Genomic DNA, 19,795 nt, shown 5'->3' on the forward strand with positions numbered 1-19,795 from the left:
AAGTTAAAACTCCAACATTCAAAGAAAAACTTATACAAACATGATCTAATAACACCCCCACCTTCGCTAAATCCAAGCTCATTTCTAATTTAAAAACTTAGGTGACGTGAAAATCTGTCATGTGGTATAATGAGACATGATTCATTTGGAAATTCTAGACACTGTGTCACGCATGCTAAAGAGAAGGGGGTCCCCCACTCAAAAGCCAGCATCTGTGATACTGTGGGAGGCCACAAACTGTTAAACAGCTAGAAATCTATGCCCAAGAATGAGGGACAATGTCACATTTTAAATTAAAGCAACTGGTTTTCTCAAGTCACAGTCTCTGTCTCAACCTTTTAGAAGGAAAATGTTTGTACTATTTTCAGTCTAATATAGATTTGAAGAATTTGCATATCATTACTTTTTTATTTACATTTTAACTGATTCATTCTTGTTTAGTTTTACATGCAGTCGTGTATTGTTTTCTGAGGCATTCAGCATCATGTTCCATGTAGACCTTTCAGATGGATCCACTTGTATTTGATCAATAATATAATATTAGCCAGTGTAAGATTTGTATTGATATTTTACTTTTCATTCCATAAGGAAGCATCAATTTTTTTTCCAAGATAATGAGAAAAACACGAAATGAGAAATCGGCTATAAAAAGAACAACAGGCAATTCTTTATACATATAACATGGAGACAAATGAATGTGATGCTACAGTGGCTTATCAAACAGAAACGAGTCATTCAGTGTCAAACAGCATGCCATGACACTGCAGTGCAGCCGAATGAATACAAATGCAATACAATCAAATGTCAGGACGTAAGCCATAGTTCAGTATGTGGGTAACAAACATTTGTTTCCAGAAACATCTTACATCATTAAAATGAAGACACAGCTCAGGTTGTTCAAGGACAGATCAATGGGTCCTTTCAGTCCTCTCTAGCCCCAAGTTGACTAAGACTGGAGTTCAACCAAAGAGAAGGAAGAAAACTTATGACAAATTATACAGTATGTCTCAAATGGCCTCAAAGATGATTGATTTAATTGTTTGAATTGCAATTCTCACCATTAGACAAATGTTTGCACATTTTTAGGAATTGGCACTGCTACTGAAAAACAAGCTCTGTCTCAGAAAAGTGAAAACAACAAAGCAGTTAGTGGAACCTTTTTGGACTGACAGGACTCAGTTTATTCTTCAAAAGCTGAACTCATCCCTGAACTGATTTGGCAAAATTGGAAACAAAAAAAAGGTGCTATTATCAAGAGTTTCAATAATTAGTACTCTGAAGTTCTTAGTGGAGTCAGTCAGTAAATGCAAAAATAAATACTTGTAAATGAGTGTGGTGCTTCCTTTTCCGCACTTTTTAGTCAATAAGATGTGGACAAAGTCATGGCTACATCTTTGATACAGACAAGCAGACACACAGACTCTTAAGGCTTAAATTAAATTTTGCTGAAATGAAAATAAAATAAGGCAAAGGATTGATTAGAGATTTCTTATTTAAAAACCATAGAATGTGCATCGCTACAGATGTGAGGATTCATAATGAACAGCATTAATGATGATTTTCTAAACTGAAATACCAGCACATTGCACAAGGCCATACTGATCTGAATCCCTATAAATAAATAAATGCAAAGAAATAACGTGTACGATAAAAAAATATAAAATATATGAATCTAATATGAAAAAATAAATACATAAGTTAAACTGAAATTAAATTAAAAATTGTATTACATAAATAAATAAAAGCCAACACATTCATCCCAGGCCTGTAACGCCATGGCACAGTCCTCCACCTTAGTTAAAGGCTGTCATCCTGTCCCACTGTCCATTGTAAATAAAGTTAAAAGAAACTCTTCCATATCTTCACACAGGCTCTGCCAGGCCGTGCTGTTCACTGTGCTTTCATACCCACACTGTCATGCCATGGTGTCCACTGTCCATCAAGTTTTTAAATAAACCACTCGCAAGGCTCCACAGGTGGTCACCTCACTACTACTCCCTATGTTTAGAAAACTACATACATCCTAACGTCATGTGTCCATGTTGCTGAGAGAGGATCAGATGAACCACTCCTTCTTGCTCTCGTCGATGGTTTCAGTGAAGGCCGGGTCGTTGACAATGATTGCTGCGTCGGCACAGTCCGCCGACTCCGCTCCTTTGGCCTCATTGGTGTGATAGGAGCCTTTGTGACGGAACATGTGACGGATCACAAACACCATGATGCAGAGCACAGTGAAGATCACCATGGAGATGATGCCTGGACACAAATATTTTAGATTTGATTAGCAATCAGGCCTTAAAGTGTTTGATTACAACACCTCGTTTTCCCCATTAGGGGTCTTTACATATGATAAGCATTCAGAGTAGGACTGGAGCACTTGTGATCTAGGAATATAATTGTCACACACCTGCAGCAATAAAACTGGTCCCTATCAGATCTGGCGCAATATACACTAAGTGTATATTTATTAGTGGTTATTTACCAGAAGCTTAAAAAAAAAACACTTTATGCCAGCACTAATACAGAAATAAAACTGCCAACTGCATTGTGTTTACTTGGATTTCTTTCAGAGGTGTCTCTACAGTAAAATAAAGTACAGTACATAAAAGTACAGTACTGCAAAAGCCTTTAGTGTTACTGCAACTTTAAAGAAAAATCTTCCTTATAATCAGCCTTGGCCCACTAACACATTGAATTATGGTGGATGAAAGTAAAACAATTTCACCTCCAATTATGGCAGAGTTGCGATCTACTCCATCCCCGTTGGCTTTGTCCTCATTTAGGGGGAAAACAGCTCCAGCTGTGAGCAAAGCAAACATTTGATAACTATTATAAATCAGATATTCAGTCTGCACTTCTTTTTAATTTAGACATTTCTAATCTGTTTACCAGCTTCTATGTGCCAGGGGTCACTAGCCGAGGCCATGGGGGTAATTGTCAGTGGCGAGGCTCCACAATTGGATGGGACCAGAATCCCATGGGTGCTGACGGGTGCTGCCATGCCGGAGCGCAGCGCAGCTTTCAGAGGTGCGATACTGTTGAACTGAACTCTGGACAAACAGCCCACGAAGCCCGGTGTGTTGTAGCGTTCGATCAGGATGGGATCAATCTGTCCAGTTTCTAAAGCAAATCCAGCAGAAAGAAGCTTTTATGAGAAGTGGCAGAAGGTTCTTAACACACGTGCTTATATCATTATTTATGGAAAGCAAAAAAATTGCTTTCAATTTTTTTATATTCTTTACATAATGAAAAAGAAATCTGTCGAAGGCAAATACACACACACACACACACACTTAAATACCACCCTTACCAAACACTTTTCCGAGAAACAAACTTTTGACCAAGTTGAACTGGGTGTCAGAAGCCTCAGGCAGGTTGTATGTAGACACTGGGTAGTGGTCCAGCTGGAGAAAATGGACAGAAGAGAAGAGGACAGAAGGTTCAGTCACTGCTCTTATCATCACCAGTTTATTTGTCCAGATGTTGACATCTCTCTGATTTCTGCCTCTACCTCAGTACATGTTGAAATTATTTGTAACCATACTGATCACATCAGATTACAATGGAACAATTCACCCTCAATGTATCAGTGTCCCTGTTCCTTCGGATACACCGCTTGGTCTTCACTTTTCTAATTTCTTCACTCCTTCTGTTAACATTTTTCCTACTGTAAACAAGTATAGCATAGTAGTACCAATTACAGTCTGTAAAACGTAATCTTCGATACCTAAGTACAACTGGGGGTTAGATTGTTGTGTGTGTTTCTCTGCAAAGACCTATGTAGCTTCAGTATTATATAAATCTTCTGCTATTATTCTTGCACTCAAAACCAAAGGTGCGATGGACTAAATGACTTGCAAAAAAAACTTGTTGCCCTGACCTGTAAAATGTTAGTAAATTACTTAATAAGCGATCATCTGTTTATCGATTTATTTTGTCTTGTCTTTTTGTCTAAATGAGTCAACCCCCCCCGAGAGTCAAAACTGCAAAATTAAAAAAACACTTCTATTTGTTATTGTGTACCTTCCTCCAGTCCCTTATTCAGAGTTTTTGACTGAACTTTCAGATTTTGCAGATTGTATCAAATGTAGTGCTTAGTACAGATAAATTCATTATGGTGGGTGACTTTAACATTCATGTAGATGCTGACAGTAACTGTCTCAACAATGCGTACAATGCGTTTTCCCAAAACAAAAATAAACCCACTCACAGTTAGGGTAAGACCTATAAGGCAGCTGTAATTAAACCACTACTTAAAAAAACCCTCCTGACCCATGTGTTTCTTTTAGGCAACATTATTAGAAAACACATACATTTCCATTTCTAAGCTGATGACACCCAGCTGTATCTATCTATGGAACCAGATTAAAAAAAATAATTCGACCAAACTCCAAGCACACCTTAAAGATATTTCCTCTCTTGAGGGCTTGCTCAAGGAGGATTTGTTGGGATTTTTCTATAAATCATTATAGTCTTGACTTTGTTATGTGGAAAGGCTTGAGATGACTTTGCTGTGAATTGGCACTATATAAATAAAGTTGAATTGAATTGAATTTAAAAAGAGACACTATCTTCTACTTTATTTGCAGCAATATTAATAGTTAGTAGTAGCAGTATTTGGTACACCGTGGTCAGGTACTGATATAGTGGCAAGAAACACTGACCTGTAGTCGTATCTCTCTTAAGTTCCTAGTAAGGTTGACAGAGTGTGGCTGTCCATTGGCCATGTTACGATGGTCAACATCTATGGTATATGGTTCTGCTAACCCCCCAAGACTGTAGCGGATCTGGAGAGTACCTGAACAAGCACATATACAGCACGACATCAAAATAATAATGTAACAGCAGTTCACAGTTTATATCTGTTTTTCTATAAGTAATTGTGAGACATGATTAATGAACCCACCATTGTGCCTAAGCACCACAGCCAAGTAGTCCTGAGTCCTAGAGCTGATGTAGACTAGGATGCTAGGGGTGCTGGAGGTGCTGAAGCTGAACACCAGCTCCTCCTGGGTCAGGTTGGCCTCACTAGGAACACCAACACTTGGCAGGCTCTTCACCTCCCTCAATGCAAAAGGGCCCACTTCCTGCAGGAAGTCGTAACGCACCAGGGTTCCTGTTTCAAAGTAGCCGCCAACGTCTAACAAAAACACATGAGATGAAAGATGACGACATGTAATCCAGCTTAAATAAATCTCTTTCTGTGTTGGAGGACATACTGTCGGTGCAGAAGGCTCCATCATACGCTGTTAGGGAGCAGTCACAGGAGTAGCCATTGTACTGCTCCACACATCTCCCTCCATTCTTGCAGTGCATCCCGTAGCTGCTGCAATGACCCCAGCAGCCTGGATTTACCCCTGGAGTCACCTTTGCGCTCTCCTCTAGGTCGAAGGTCACACCATTTATCTTCAAGGCTCGCATGCAGCCCAGAAAACCTCTCTGACCACTGGAAGCACCTAGGAATTGAAACGCTGTTTATTGTAGCAGAATACAGGCAGAATCTAAATCTACTTAATACTTCACAGTGAGCAGTTCAACAACTGTCTAAACCATATTCATGCAGTGTTAAAGTGCAGACACTTCTCACAATCACTGTCAGTGCATGTATGTCTACTGACATCCAGGATGTCATCTTTCATTAGGATATCCATGTTTTGGTTCACAGATAAAGCGATCAGTGGTGAAATAACTGGTGCATGATTCCAGATGTGACAGCTGTAGCAGCTATATGTGCATTCGAGTGTACATGTGTCTTACCAACGTATAGATCACTGTAGTACTCCAGTTTTGTGTATCCCTGTGGGGGCGTGGTTCTGACATCTCTGTGCTGTCCATTAAGCTGCAGCACCGCCTCCTTGATGTTCTTCTCAGCCTCCACACGATGCCACTGGTCGTCATTGAGAGGCACTGGTGAGCGTACGCTGAGCTCCACCCGCTCGTTGCCCACGTCGAAAGAGAAGATGACCACTGAGCCTCCTGGCAGCACGTGGAGAGAAAGGTCACAATAGGAACTTATTTCATGATTTCTCATTGTGTGTGGAATTACTGCAAGTGTGTCAGTCCAAGCTCACCAGTGTTGTCACATAAGTATGCAGTATGTTTTATTTGTATAATTTACCTCACTATTATTACTTATCTTGAGATTGGGTTGAAAGTGAATTTAGGTGTAAAACTGAACTCAGGGGGCAGACAGTGATAAACAGTAAGCATCTGTGTTCTGGTGCCAGATATAATACTAAGATGTGCATCAAGTCTTTAGTTCCATCAGTCCACTTTGGATGCGAGTTTAACTATTGTGCATGTTGATAAAGAATCTGTGTAAAATGTTTAGAAAGACTGAATGAAAAAGAAAACCTGATGCGCCTCCATCTGCACTGAGAGAAGAAACGTTTAATTTCTCTCCAGAAGATTCTAACATAATAATCACAACATAATGCACATCATAAACACACACACCTCTGAGTTCAATGCGAAGGAAGTCAGTGGTTCCTAGATTCTCCAGAAACACCCCATGTGTGGAGGAGGTCTTAAAGTAGAAGGAGATGTCCGTGCTGGCTTCTCCTCTCAAGGAAGGAAAGTGGAGGTAGGAGGCAGGGCTGCTAAAGGATGCTGCATTCCAGTAGTTCCCTTTACAAAACAGCAGCAGAGATAACTCTTTATCTCATTTTATGAAATAGCTTCTTATAGCATCTGGTAAAAGATTCATGAATGTTTGTGTCAAGAGTGAATGTAATTTGAGAGAGAGGGAGAGACAGAGAAGACACTTACGGTCACCCTGGCATTTGAGTGGTCCGACTGTCAATTTGGCCTCAGATCCAGCTCTGCTTGTATCACCAACCACAACTTGACGGACCGGCAAATGGTCTTTATAAACCAAAAGGCCTGAATCCTCCCTCCTGCACAAGCGCACACACACACACACACACACAAACACACAACTAAGAATAGAAAGAATCCTGCACAAAGTATTTGAAATACAAAGTTTAAACTTTACCCTAGACATATTACTTTGAAAAAACAATTAACAGGTGCTTAAAATAGGTTCTGTTCTCTTCTAAATTTGCAACTACAGTCTGTCTGATAAGATAATGAAACCACAGGGGGGCACAAGCCAGTGTCTTCTTGTGGCAGTCCCAATTCTGGATAAATGCAATGGGTAGCGTCAGCAAGGACATCCGCCGTAAAACCCATGCCAAATTAAAAATGAGAATCATGACTTCCAAACCAAATCTGACTTCTATACCAGATCGGTCACGGCCTGGGTTAAAAATGACAACCACCGGTGCTGTTGACCTACAGGGTGCCGGTGGAGACAGAAGAGGTAGGTAGGGACTTTGAATGTTGGGACTACAGAGTTGGTTGAAATGAAGCAGATAAGGAAGGTGGATATACTGTGTATCCAGAAGACCAGGTGAAAAGGTAGCAAGGCTAAAAGCTTAACCAGCTAATGTGATCAGGGAGACAGGTAGGATGGTACTCGGGGTGTCAATCGACAAAGAAGGAAGTGGACAAGGAGACTTGGTGGTGGAAGGAGGAAGTTCAGCAGTATATACAGAGAAAGAGGTTAGTTAAGAAGAAGTGGGACACTGAGAGGACTGAAGAGAGTAGACTGGAGTACAGGGAGATGCAGCGTAAGGTGAGGATGCTGAGAACGTCATAGGGAGTTACATTGTGTCTTTGTAGATTTAGAGAAAGCGTATGACAGGGTGCTGAGAGAGGAGCTGTGGTATTGTATGAGGAGTCTGGAGTGGCAGAGAAGTGTGTTAGAGTGGTGCAGGACATGTATGAGAGCTGTAAGACCGTGGTGAGGTGTGCTGTAGGTGTGACAGAGTTCAAGGTGGAGGTGGGTCTGCATCAAGGATCGGCTCTGAGCCCCTTCTTGTTTCCTCTGGTGATGGACAGGCAGGAATCTCCTACGAGAGCAGGAGGCAGGTAGAAGAAAATCTAGAGAGGTGGAGGTCTGCTCTGGAAAACAGAGGAATGAAGCTTAGCCGCAGCAAGACAGAATACATGTGTGTGAATAAGAGGGACCCAGGTGGAACAGTGAGGTTACAGGGAGCAGAGGTGAAAGAGGTGCAGGACTTTAAGTACTTAGGGTCAACGGTTCAGACCAACGTAGGGTGTGGAAAAGAGGGGAAGAGGCGAGTGCAGGCAGGTTGGAACGGGTGGAGAAAATATTTGTTAGAATGCGGATGCTACAAATAGTTTGTATGTGTCCCTAAAAAGTACTAAATTTAATAAAAGACACTGTTTCTAGCTTAGCTTTAAAAAATTGAACAGCTTTAAATGGATGATATCAGCATCAAATCAGAATACATATGGCAACCAGGAAAGAACATACAACATAATCCACAAACACCCTGCTTATGTATCACTATGTCACAGCAGTAACAGGGTTTTTTAGGAAACCATGACTGAGCTCAGTGCTGCAGGCTGTGACTGTAGCTCAGTGGGATTTTAGAGCAGCAAGTCTGCAAGCTAAAGGAGCCGCTGAGCGGTGATCCACTCACCAGGCACGCAGGTCAGCGTCACAGTTGCAGTAGCGTTTGGGGTCACTACAGTTGTTTTCAATACCACATAAACACTTCTGTATTCCTGGTCCTGAACCTCCCCAGTAGGAATGCCTCTCATTGGCTCTTCCTACCCACCAGGTAAACGGGGTGCCACCTGGAAGTCAAACCAAATAACCTAATCACTTTCACTTTAACTGCACTGATAGCTTTGAACCTGTGGTGCTGTACTAATCATAAGTACTCTGAAATGAACTATAAATATCAATAAAATAAGTTATTGATAAGGCTGTGACTCTTCTGCTGATAATAAAAGATAGATAATAGTGGTAAAACTTACCTGGAGTGTTGAGCAGACGAGACATCCGGCAGGCATAGGCTACGTGCTGTTCGCAATACTCTGCACTGCTGGTGACTGAAAATACCTGAGAAAACATAGGAAGGATGGAGATACTCCTCTGTTTTTGTATTAATTCAACATCATATCAATTTATATTTTTTTATTTATTTTCATTTACTTATTCAGTCCTTCCACAGTTCACTGCCACTGCAATCTCTTTAAAAAAATAAATAAAACATTTGCGGCTCTGTAACTATCAGAGAGCAAATCTTTATGCCAGATGTCGAACTTTTATCTGTATCGCTACGTCCTTTTTACCTGCACTGCGAGTTACCTCCAATTTTTATAACAATTGTATATTTTCACCTGATATATGATGTTACACAGAAACTTATGTCTATCTCGCCGGAAGCTCCAAATTTTATATTAGGTGAATATATTCATTCTTCATTGAAAAAGACCCTGACAAATGTTTATCGGTATGTCTCTGGAATTGAGCTATGGGTGAAATAAGGATGCTTTTAAATCACTTCATCTCCCCGCTGGGCTATGCAGATCATAATTGTGTGTATCTGGACACTTATACAACTGTGTTAAAGATGGAAAAAGAGAAGGACAAAGGAGGTGAAAGTCTGGACATATGAAGCTGTGCTCACTCTGGAGGGCTGCTTCGACTGTATAGACTGGGAAAAGGTTAAGAGATCCTGTGAGGACCTGAATTCAATTAAATTCAATTCAACTTTATTTATATAGCACCAATTCACAACAAAGTCATCTTAAGGCACTTTCCATGATAAAGTCCAGACTATACAAGTAGAGGCAACCCAACAAATCACCCTTGAGAAAGCTCTAGGCAACAGTCGAGAGGAAAAACTCCCTTTATCGAAAGAAACCTCCAGCAGAACCAGGCTCAGGGTGGGTGGGCATCGGCCTTGACCGATTGGGGTAAGTGGAAAGTGGAGAGAGAAAAGAAAAGAGCAACAAAAAGCTACCACAAAACATTGGGCAGGTTGGTAGGACCAGTAGCTGCGCATTGAAAAAACACACAGCTCCAAAGATATGGACACCTACAAAAAGGGACAGAGAGAGGGAGACAGAGAGTGAGAAGCACAACTACAGGAGACAAAGGCCCCACACAGAAGAAATCCAGGCCTTTATGTCTTTTAGCCATGCTTGAAGTTTGGCTATTTTCTGGTTTCATAGATAAATATAGCTGGTCATCATCTGCATTGCACAGAAGTTTATGGAATGTTTCCTAACAATGTTGCCTAGAGGTGAAACATACAGAGTGAAAAGTATTGGTGCTAACATAGAGCCTGTGGAACTTCATAACTAACTTTTGTACATATAGAAGATTAGTCATTAACATAAACAAATTGGAATGTGTCTAACAGATGAGATTTAAACCAATGAAGTGCAGTTCCCTTAATTCCAAATCCATATTTCAGTCTTTGTAATAAAACGTTGTGGTCAGTGGTGTCAAAAGTCCATTATTTGAAGCAAAGAGAAAGTGATGACTTTCACTAGTGCAGTTTCAGCACTGTGATGTACTCTAAACCCTGCCTGCATCACCGTATACCTCCACGGTATTTGAGTACTCAACATTTCTTACTTGAACTCTCGGAGAATTCCTAATTCGTTCATTGTTCCTCCCCACCTACAGAACCTCTTGTCGCCCTGCAGCGCCCAGTCATCCTCTCCAGCTCCTCGTCTCCTATGCATCTAATTCCCCGGCTTCCAACCGCCCTCGTCCAGTGACTCACCCTATGGCTCTAACTGGGAGTTGTTCTTATTGTCCTCTATTAGTCATAAATAATTTGCTGTTGTGGCGTAACCAAGGGATTTTTTTATACATTATTAAACTGTTATTACAGGCTAAACGGGATTCTCCTAAATTAGTGGAACACCACTTCCTTTCTAACTTTCGTGATTGGTCAAGAAAAGTCATGGACTAGACCCCATCTGTTGCCAGCTACTCAAAACCTGTGCATAATAATTAAGTGCAGTTTTTCACTACATTTTTATCAGACCTTTAGAAGCACAGCATGTCCCCAGGATTTGGAAGGACGTTATTATGAAAAACTTTGAAAGACAGGTATGATTGGAAATTTTGAAAAAGAACGGAGAGTGCAATCAATCAGTTGCAGTTCGTTTACAGGTCCAACAGGGGAGTGGAGGATGCTACACTCACTGTGCTTAATCTGCTTTTTAAATATGTGGAAAGGATTGAGTGTCACGCTCTGCTCCTATTTATCAATTTTTGCTCTGCTTTAATACAATTCAACCACACATCTAAATCCACAGGACTATAGAGCATTTTAAATTGAACAATAATCTTGCGAGATGGATTTTAGATTTTTTAACAAATAGGACACAGAGAGTCAGAGTTAATGGGGTCTGATCTGACATACTGTGCTCCTCCACTGGCTCAACACAAGGGTGTGTGCTCTTACCCTTATTTATTCTCTACATCACCATGTGTCAGGGCACTTTCAGGGGGTTTGGAGCTTTTATTTTTGTTTCTTGTTGTATTTACACATATTTTACTTCTACCTTGTACATATGATCAGTAAGCTTTGTGAGTATTTATTCATGTTTCCCAGTATTTGTCTAGAGCCTCAAATGTGTGTACTATGGTTTGTCTTCTCCTACTGCAAAACAAATCTACGCACAGGTATAAATAAAGTAACCTAACCTAACCTAACACAGACACACACAGAGGACACAAACTCTGAAATCTGTTCCATCCGACCATAGCAAAGTGCAGCAGGTAAACTAGATCAAAGCAAAAGTGTGCCGAGTGTGTACCTGTTCATCAGTCACATTGTAAGTGATCTGCAGCACTGCCTTCCCTTCCTGGTCTGCACTAGTGACTGAAGTCTGAGGAGACAGGTTGTTTTTCAGTGTGGTCCAAACTTTTTCCTCTTAAAGACAAGAAAACAGACCGTCACTGTTCATTACTCCTTCTCAGGAAAGAGTCACTTGAACTTTTCCAAATGTTAAACTGAAATAAAAGGTATGGCGTGCACAATTCTATACTGCAGTATCAACTGATTTATTCATAAACACATTAATTCTTATGTTTGTTAAAACCACATGGTAAACCATAGCTGCTAAGGATAAGTGTAACCCTCCCATCCCCAGCCGTACAATTATATTTACCTGTCATGTTACAGGTGACTCTAAAGGGGGGGACAGATCCACTGCCATCTGGATCAATCCAGTAGCTTCCTGAGGTCTTTCCCTGGTGCTTATACTCCTCACAGGACTGCTGATACATGGCTACAGAGAAGACATAAGACACAGCTTAGCACACTCAAAGTGTGTATGTGTGTGTGCGTGCGTGCGTGTGTGTGTGGGTGTGTGTGTGTGTGTGTGTGCCTACAGATCTTTCGGAAGTTGTGTGGACATATTTTGTTTAATGCTATTGTTAAAAATGTCCTAACAACATGAATTATGTTTGTGTCCTTAGTAACAATAACAAATGAGCATTGGCACAATTACATGTATGGCAGGTAGCTCCAGTGTATCCAGTGCCACTACAATTGCAGCTGAAAGTGTCCCACGTTTGAGAACAGTGGCCACCGTGCTCACAGTGGTTGGGAACACACCTAATAAGACACAGAGGAAACTCACAGCAGGTACACATAAAGTAAACAGCAGTCACCAGGTTCCACACCCCAATTTTTGCTGTAAGACACCAGGCTGTCCATTGGGCCACCATGAGTGGTACCTGTCTATAATTGCACACATGTCCAAGCTGACATTTTCAAAGGTTCCAATCAGGCCCTGCTCCACAGCCCTGAGGTCAGCCAGATGGTCGTCAATGTGGATCATCTGCATGCAGCCCTGAAAGGAGCGCTGAGGTGATCGGGTATTGGTGTGAAGGAAGTAGCCTGAAGACAAGAGTAGCAGGTCAGTTCTTCTTCAGTTCTATTAATATTACTGACTTAATACTGTATTTTCAGTTAGCTATTTCTATATTATGGGCCTACAAAAAATACATGAAACATACATGTAACATCCAACAACTAACTGTCAAAAAACAAAAGATATGACCACAGTGATCTAAATATTAACTATAATCTGGTCACCCACATGTATAAAGTAGACTCACTCAGACCTAAAGAACGCTATCTCTAAAAGACCAAAAAGAGTAATATGTGCTCCAATATACTAATATTTAAACCACTCAGGACCTAACCTGAGTGTCATTATATCTTGAGCTCATCCCGGGCACCTGGCAGGTCTGCAATAACACTGTCAATGATACTACCCCACAGGCTCCAGGTTGGAGTCATGGTCATAACAAGAAAAAAGGCTCAGCTAAAGCTAGAATATGCAACCATAAGTTAGCATGAGACTCAAAACCTCTGAGATCACTAAAGGCACTGAGAAGCTGTTGCTTGGAACAACCTAGCTTTGTTTCAAAACTGTGCAAGTGCACTGAGGACAACGAGGCCTGTTTTAAAGACAAATAGTGATTCCAGCAGATACTGATTTTAATTAGCTGTTCAATATTTAGTTATTGGTAGATAAATTTTATTTTTTAACTTTATTGGTAAAATGTTTCCAACTGTAGCTGGGGATTATGTTTTCAATATGAATTTTATACCCAGTCACATGCCTTCCCATAATGTCAAGCTGTTGGAGTTCTCACTATTTCTAGTTTCATTTTGTCATCATTATCATTCAGTGTGTTTGTCTTGTTAATAATGTGTGTAGTGACATAACACACTTGGACATGGAATCACTTCCTCAACCTAAAATATGCTTAGCTGACAACATTTAATGAAAAATGCAAAGCCATTCATCTTTTTGATTAGTGACCTCCAAAGTAGTAGGTCCCTCCAGTCTGGATCTGAATGGGGATGGCTGTTCTGACTGTGGAAGCTTCATCTCCATCGACTGTCAGCATTGCATAGTTCTCGAGTGCATTCAGATGAACACTGTGCCACTGTCCATCATTCAAACCTGACCCTGAGAACAAAAACACATACCAACAGCAACAAATTAGGAAATTTGAACTAACTAAACTTTATTGAGAAGATCCATAAACTCAGCTCACCTGATGAGATATCGATACGCATGTTCTTCTTCTGAGTCACATTCATGTAAACAGTGACTTTGCCCTCTGTCAATCCCACCTCCACCCAACCGTCAGCCAGCGCAGTAAACATGAGCAGCCCATTGTGGTTCCAAGTCCTGAAAGATAGAGTGACTGACAGAGTGTCGCTGTCACTCTGACCTGGCAGCCGCAAGAAGGATGTTGAGTTGAAGAAGACAGGGAAGGAGTTGGACTCTGCACAGGAGAACGTCAGGTTACGCTACGATGGGGAAGAGAGAAAGTCAGCTTGTTTAGTCTGATGATAATAATGCACCTTCACAATCTCACAAAAACCTGTCATACACTTTTAGTCCCTCAATCTTAGTGACAGAAACATGTTACACGAGCAGTAATGTTAAAATACAATTCAGACCAAAATTCACTTGAAGAAAAGATACACAATCACAATCAATTTAGTACTGCATTTTATTAAATATGCGAGTGTCATGTAAAAATAGCCATCAGATCTGGAGCAGGACAAGCTGAGAGTGGGTCAACCTCCACAAACCCTCGATCCTATGCTCCCTATAAAGCAAACAATATACAGTATAAATGAAGACTATCCCTTTGTGGTAAATGCCCATGTCACCAGCTTTACCACCTCCATCATGTGCTGCAAAAACATTCTACTCACTATGAGTAGACAAATTTTCATGTCCCTCATTGTGCTTTAATTATATGTACTCTAGGTAAAGTTTGGTCACAAAAAACTAATAATTGGAAAGTGGAAGTGGAAACTGTGGTTTGTGTTGGTGTTGGTCTAGCAAGTGTTTGTTTAACTGTTTGTATGGTGACTATAGACAATACAATTAGAAAATGCTCAAATATTTTGTTGTATTTTGTACATTCCTAAGCCAAAATTTGGAGCATTAAGCTGTTTGTATCAGATTGTGTAAAGTGTCTTTGTGTATAAGGACACATATTTAGATGCACATTTATTTTACCAGAGGGTAATGTTCACAGATTACAAGGAAAGTAATACCCAAATAACTCTGTGTCAGATATACTACACAATGTCAGTACTGATTAAATAGTTGTGCATCAGTTAGCTATGATAACTAATCCTCTAGTAGTTCTATAAGGAGGGGTGAAGACAATCCTCGTTGAGGCAGGCTGCACCCGTGAAATGTGTCAATCACAGTTCTGACAGTTCTGATATCCAACCTGGGAGTAACCAGAGGCAAATAGCAAGGGTTGCATTAGGACTGGAGCCAGTTTAACCATCATACCATGATAGTTAACTGGTTTATATTTGACTCTAAAAAACTGACCTATTTCGACTGCCATCATGTAAATGCTTGCACGTCGTAACAGTACTTTGCAAGTTTCCCTAATTCCTTCTGCAGGGTAGGGTCTCATCACTCAAACAGATGAACTGATTTCCCCAGTGCGGCCCTTGGTGGCTGGGTGGGGCCACACCTGGTGAGGTGGGATTCGAGCCCGCAGTCTTCTGCATACCAACCCAATGCTCTACCACTAAGCCACCAGGTTCCCCATTTCTCATGACTCAAATACAAATTAGGCCAAATTCAACAGTAATGTGTTCTTCAGAGTGATTGACAACTTTGCTTGATTTCAAATCATGTTGCAAAAGTTGTTTCTTCTTGTGTTAGATTCCCCCAGGAAAAAGGCCCAGGTGGCTGGGTTACAATAAAACATCGTCACCGAGGCGTAGTATTGGAACAGTAAATTGACATTTACCTTCAGAAGTTCCTATTTTATAGGGCTAATCTCTGAAATCTGAGTTGTTTTTAAATCCATTTTAATGAGCCATTGAATGTGATGCTTTGAGGCAATGAAAGATTCACCTTTTGGTAAAAATAGTTACTAAGAGAGGATTTTTCCTCCAGAGAAATTTTAATATTTTAAATTCCAAAATGTTAAATATTAAACGTTTGTATTTGTATTTTTGACACTGACATACTGACATAATGGATTTCCTAGTATCAAACCATAACCCCAATTATTAAAGCAAAATGCCAATCCCGACCCCTAACTTAACCCAAACACAAACACACTGCTAAGTGTGGATGGAGAGAGCCTGTGAGCCTGTGCTATGGACTTGTCTGTTTGGACAGTGCCCCTTTTTAAGTATTGATTCTCTTTTAACTCCTAACCCTAAAACCAAGTCATAACCCTTCAAACAGCATTTTGAACTTGTTAGGTCGCACAAACACACACACACACACACACACACACACACACACACACAAAGAGAGAGCCAGAGAGAGTTGTCTTACAAAGCTGGATGTGTCCACTTTTTTCCTGTGGACCAGGTTGGTAATGTTTTCTCCATTGTAGGTGATTCCCTCCATGCAGCCAACAAAGTTCTCTCTGCCTCCTGAGCTTGGCTTCGCTGATATAGGAACCCCTCCAAAATTGATCTGAGAACACAGAGTGTAGTGGATAACATGGACTACATTACATTTGACCTAGTGGCATTTTGTTTTTGTTCTGTCCTACATTTCTCTGACTTTTTTTTGAGTCTTGCTTATACAAGTGTTCTACGGCAGATGCACAAACTTTTATTTAATTACTCGCTCAAAATTGTGCAACTGCATGTTTCTTACCACATGATTCTGTTCATTTGTTTTAAATTTAAGGGAAGTCTATTATATTTTATATTTCCTTTTTTCTGTACTGATATTAGTATATTATTTTTTTGTGGAATATTGATCATTCTGTCATACCAAGTCCAGACGATCCATAAACTCTTGGTTCTGCAAATTACTGTGGAACCAAACCAATAGCAGGGTATTCATGAACACAGACAGCAGTAGTAGTTCATGCTGGTGTTTTGATTTACGTGGTTAACTTGACCCTACATAACAATTTTTTTGCAAATCAGGGCCTGGCAATAGCAGTGCGTCCACACACAGTCTGATATGTCCAACATTGCCAGGGGGCCTGCATGTATATGAGTTTTGAATTCATGCCAAATTGATGCTGAATTGGTAACAACACTGCATCAAGTGCATGGTACTGGTTTGTTACTGATTATACCAAATGGCCTCATTAGTAGGCCTACATCATCAGTGTGTGCTTTTCTATACAGGACAAAAAAAAAAAAACATCTTTTGGTTTTTGGTTGAAAGGACAGTGCCACAATTATGAGGCTGTTTTTACCTCATAGTCAAGGTCCAGATGGTCAAACTCTCCATTTGTCCTAAACTGCTGAGTGTGGTGGTCCAGAGTGAAGTTGACGTTCCTGCGGTAACGCGCTATGACAACTGAGTGCCAGTGGTCATCATCCAGTAAACTCCCACTGGTCACAGAGGTGTGACCCTTAATGGAGCCATACTGGTTACTGCCTAGAGAGGAACAAGAGCACAACACAGCCATGGACAGGTTGGAAAGAGTGCTTTTGCATTCTTTGAGAGAACACAGATGTGAAGGAAGACTACCTAAGTTGATGCTGAGTTGCAGTCTTGCCCGGCGAAGCTCCAAGGAAATGTAGTCTCCCTGCTGTCCTTCTCCATGGAGTAGGACTCCATCTCCAGCTGTGGTTCTAAACTTCAGAGAGATTATATCTTTCACAAGCTTCATCTTCTTACTCCTAAAGCGGTAGGAGATCACACCTTGACCATCAAAACTGATGACGTCTGACCCTGGTAGATGGAAAAAAAGGAAATTGTTTATTTTAAAACTCATTTATGTGTTGTGTCCTACATGTACACATAATTATTAGTATAGATCTTATTTGACACAAAGTAATAAAGCAATGTTAAAATATTGATGTTTGTGCTGAAAAAGGACGATATCTTCCTTGCCCTAAGTTAATTCTTGCTAACTTCAGACTGATGTACAAAGTAATGGTAATCCAGAGCATTTACGGCAACATTTTTGACAAACTTTCCACTATGCTTTTTGTAATGAAGACATTTCATTCAGTGGGATGATGTATTCGCTGATGTGTTTTAAATTAATTGTAGACACCAAGGAGGTCTTCACCACAGACAAATGAACTAATCTATGTTGCAAAATGATATATACTACATACACGAGGAATTTGTTGGGCTTTCTTGGCATATCTGTATAGTTGTGACTTTATTATGTGAACTGTCTTGAGATTAGTTTGTGGTGAAATGGTGCTATATAAATAAAGTTGATTCAAATTAAAATTTTAACAATATATTTCCTGGTTTCTTCACATAACACAAATACTTTTCCTTGTCCTCAGCTGTACCATGGTAGTGACAGAAGTCTCAGAGGCTGTCTGCAAAATTACTTCTTTTCCTGTTAAGTCAGTTTTGTTAGTTATTTGCATCTCTAAGAGCCCCGTACTTTCAACCCACATAGGTGATTTTAATTGTTTAACCTAATCAAACCTGTTTGATTGGTTCTTACCAAGATATACTGCACATTTATTGTCAATTTTATTTTAGAGATTGAAGTTAAATGTGGTTTCTTACACCTGCAGGTAAAATAATGATGATCCACGGCTCTTTGTATCTATGTCAGATTTGTAGATGCCTCATGTTGGTTCAATCTTCCCACATGACTGTGACTAATTTACCATCTGTTTCTGATCTACCTTATTATGACATGAATGTTATTGTGCCTTGGCTCTCTAACCCTAACAATTAGAGTTCTGTAAAAATGTAATATACTATATTTGCAAGCTGGGTCAAGCAATCTTTATCCAAACAAAGGATTTACTGTAATAAACTATAGCATGCACTAAGCTACTGTGAAGCACAGTAGTGGCAGTATCAACGTTCTGAGACTGTTTTGGTGAGAGTGGATGGAATAATGAATAATTTTGAGAATTACTTCTAAATTCTTCCGCATGAACTCAAACGATCAACTAGATTTAACAGGACACTGACCCCAAACACACATTAGAGCTGGTTGTGGTCTTAATAGGAAGTTGAGTAATATTTATGATTTTATGTATATGAACAGGCTGTTTCTAGATTTCTTCAGTGTCCTCAAAGATTTTCACTCAGTACACACCAAGAGTGTAAGAAATGGGAGCCATGGTGTACAGCCCTTGTCGTCATCACTTTGTCATACAATGTGAATTCCTCCCAAATTTCAAAATTTAGTTAATTCTGCTTTCTGATTCACTCTGTAAAACAAAGTAAACAATGATTACACAAGTAAAGTTATGCCAAAGTTTAGGAGAACAGAATCAAACATAGACAGAACAGAACTCTAACTTTGATAGATTCAGAATATATGTAGCCCCATGAAATAAAGATTTGTTTGAATCTCAGGCAAAATTTAAGGAGCACTTTTTAAACAGACTGAGGGCTGTACAGTGTGGCCCTCATTTCATCAGTGTAGCATGTTCCACATGCATAAATCGCACTCATGTTTCTATCAAGACTATTCCTTTAACATAACAGCTTTTAGAATGGTCTTCTCAATGTCCTGCCCTTAACCCTATAAAAAAAGTTGTGAAAAGTTACGTTACGTGCCACTATCCTCTTTGAACTCAATAAATATCACATTGTAGAGTTATCACCTTTCTGATAGTTTCAACCTAAAAACCTAAAAAAAGTAGAATTTTTTGGCTTGACCTAAATTGCACAGGTGGTCATAATGTTATGCCTGATTGGTGCATGTCTGGTGTGCACATTAAATTGTCGTTGTTGTTAGAATCTTTCTTTCTTTCATTTCAACTTACAGTAAGAACAGCCATACAGCTCAAGACGTACTCCAGTGCGGCCCTCCCTGCTCCACTCCACTGGGATGAGGCGAATGTAGCGAGCCAAGATGGTATGCTGCAGATCATGGCGAACCACACCCTCACTGTTCACATTTCCCTCAAATGTCTGAAACACAATGAAAAACAAACATACTTCACTATTCTGAAAGGTATAGGTCTTAACA

The 19,795-nt window shown here is 40.1% G+C and overlaps 1 protein-coding gene across 1 annotated transcript in view; it reads right to left on the reverse strand.

Moving 5' to 3' along the window:
* Positions 1–550: 550 nt before the first annotated feature.
* Positions 551–19,795, reverse strand: part of cntnap2b (contactin associated protein 2b) — a 30,702-nt gene continuing 11,457 nt past the window's right edge. The window contains exons 4-25 of the mRNA XM_067473902.1: positions 19,590–19,737; positions 17,362–17,565; positions 17,084–17,268; positions 16,198–16,341; positions 13,919–14,177; positions 13,681–13,830; positions 12,584–12,746; positions 12,355–12,461; positions 12,013–12,132; positions 11,659–11,774; positions 8,851–8,935; positions 8,511–8,667; positions 6,769–6,896; positions 6,457–6,627; positions 5,758–5,976; positions 5,220–5,456; positions 4,907–5,140; positions 4,665–4,798; positions 3,311–3,404; positions 2,890–3,120; positions 2,726–2,800; positions 551–2,256 (exon numbers count right to left, since the gene is read on the reverse strand). Coding sequence (XP_067330003.1) covers positions 2,057–2,256; positions 2,726–2,800; positions 2,890–3,120; positions 3,311–3,404; positions 4,665–4,798; positions 4,907–5,140; positions 5,220–5,456; positions 5,758–5,976; positions 6,457–6,627; positions 6,769–6,896; positions 8,511–8,667; positions 8,851–8,935; positions 11,659–11,774; positions 12,013–12,132; positions 12,355–12,461; positions 12,584–12,746; positions 13,681–13,830; positions 13,919–14,177; positions 16,198–16,341; positions 17,084–17,268; positions 17,362–17,565; positions 19,590–19,737 — 3,561 coding nt within the window. The 3' untranslated portion in view covers positions 551–2,056. The remainder of the gene's footprint in view (positions 2,257–2,725; positions 2,801–2,889; positions 3,121–3,310; positions 3,405–4,664; positions 4,799–4,906; positions 5,141–5,219; positions 5,457–5,757; positions 5,977–6,456; positions 6,628–6,768; positions 6,897–8,510; positions 8,668–8,850; positions 8,936–11,658; positions 11,775–12,012; positions 12,133–12,354; positions 12,462–12,583; positions 12,747–13,680; positions 13,831–13,918; positions 14,178–16,197; positions 16,342–17,083; positions 17,269–17,361; positions 17,566–19,589; positions 19,738–19,795) is intronic.

The sequence above is a fragment of the Channa argus genome, chromosome 14 (genome assembly GCF_033026475.1).
Source record: "Channa argus isolate prfri chromosome 14, Channa argus male v1.0, whole genome shotgun sequence".
Lineage (NCBI taxonomy): Eukaryota > Metazoa > Chordata > Actinopteri > Anabantiformes > Channidae > Channa > Channa argus.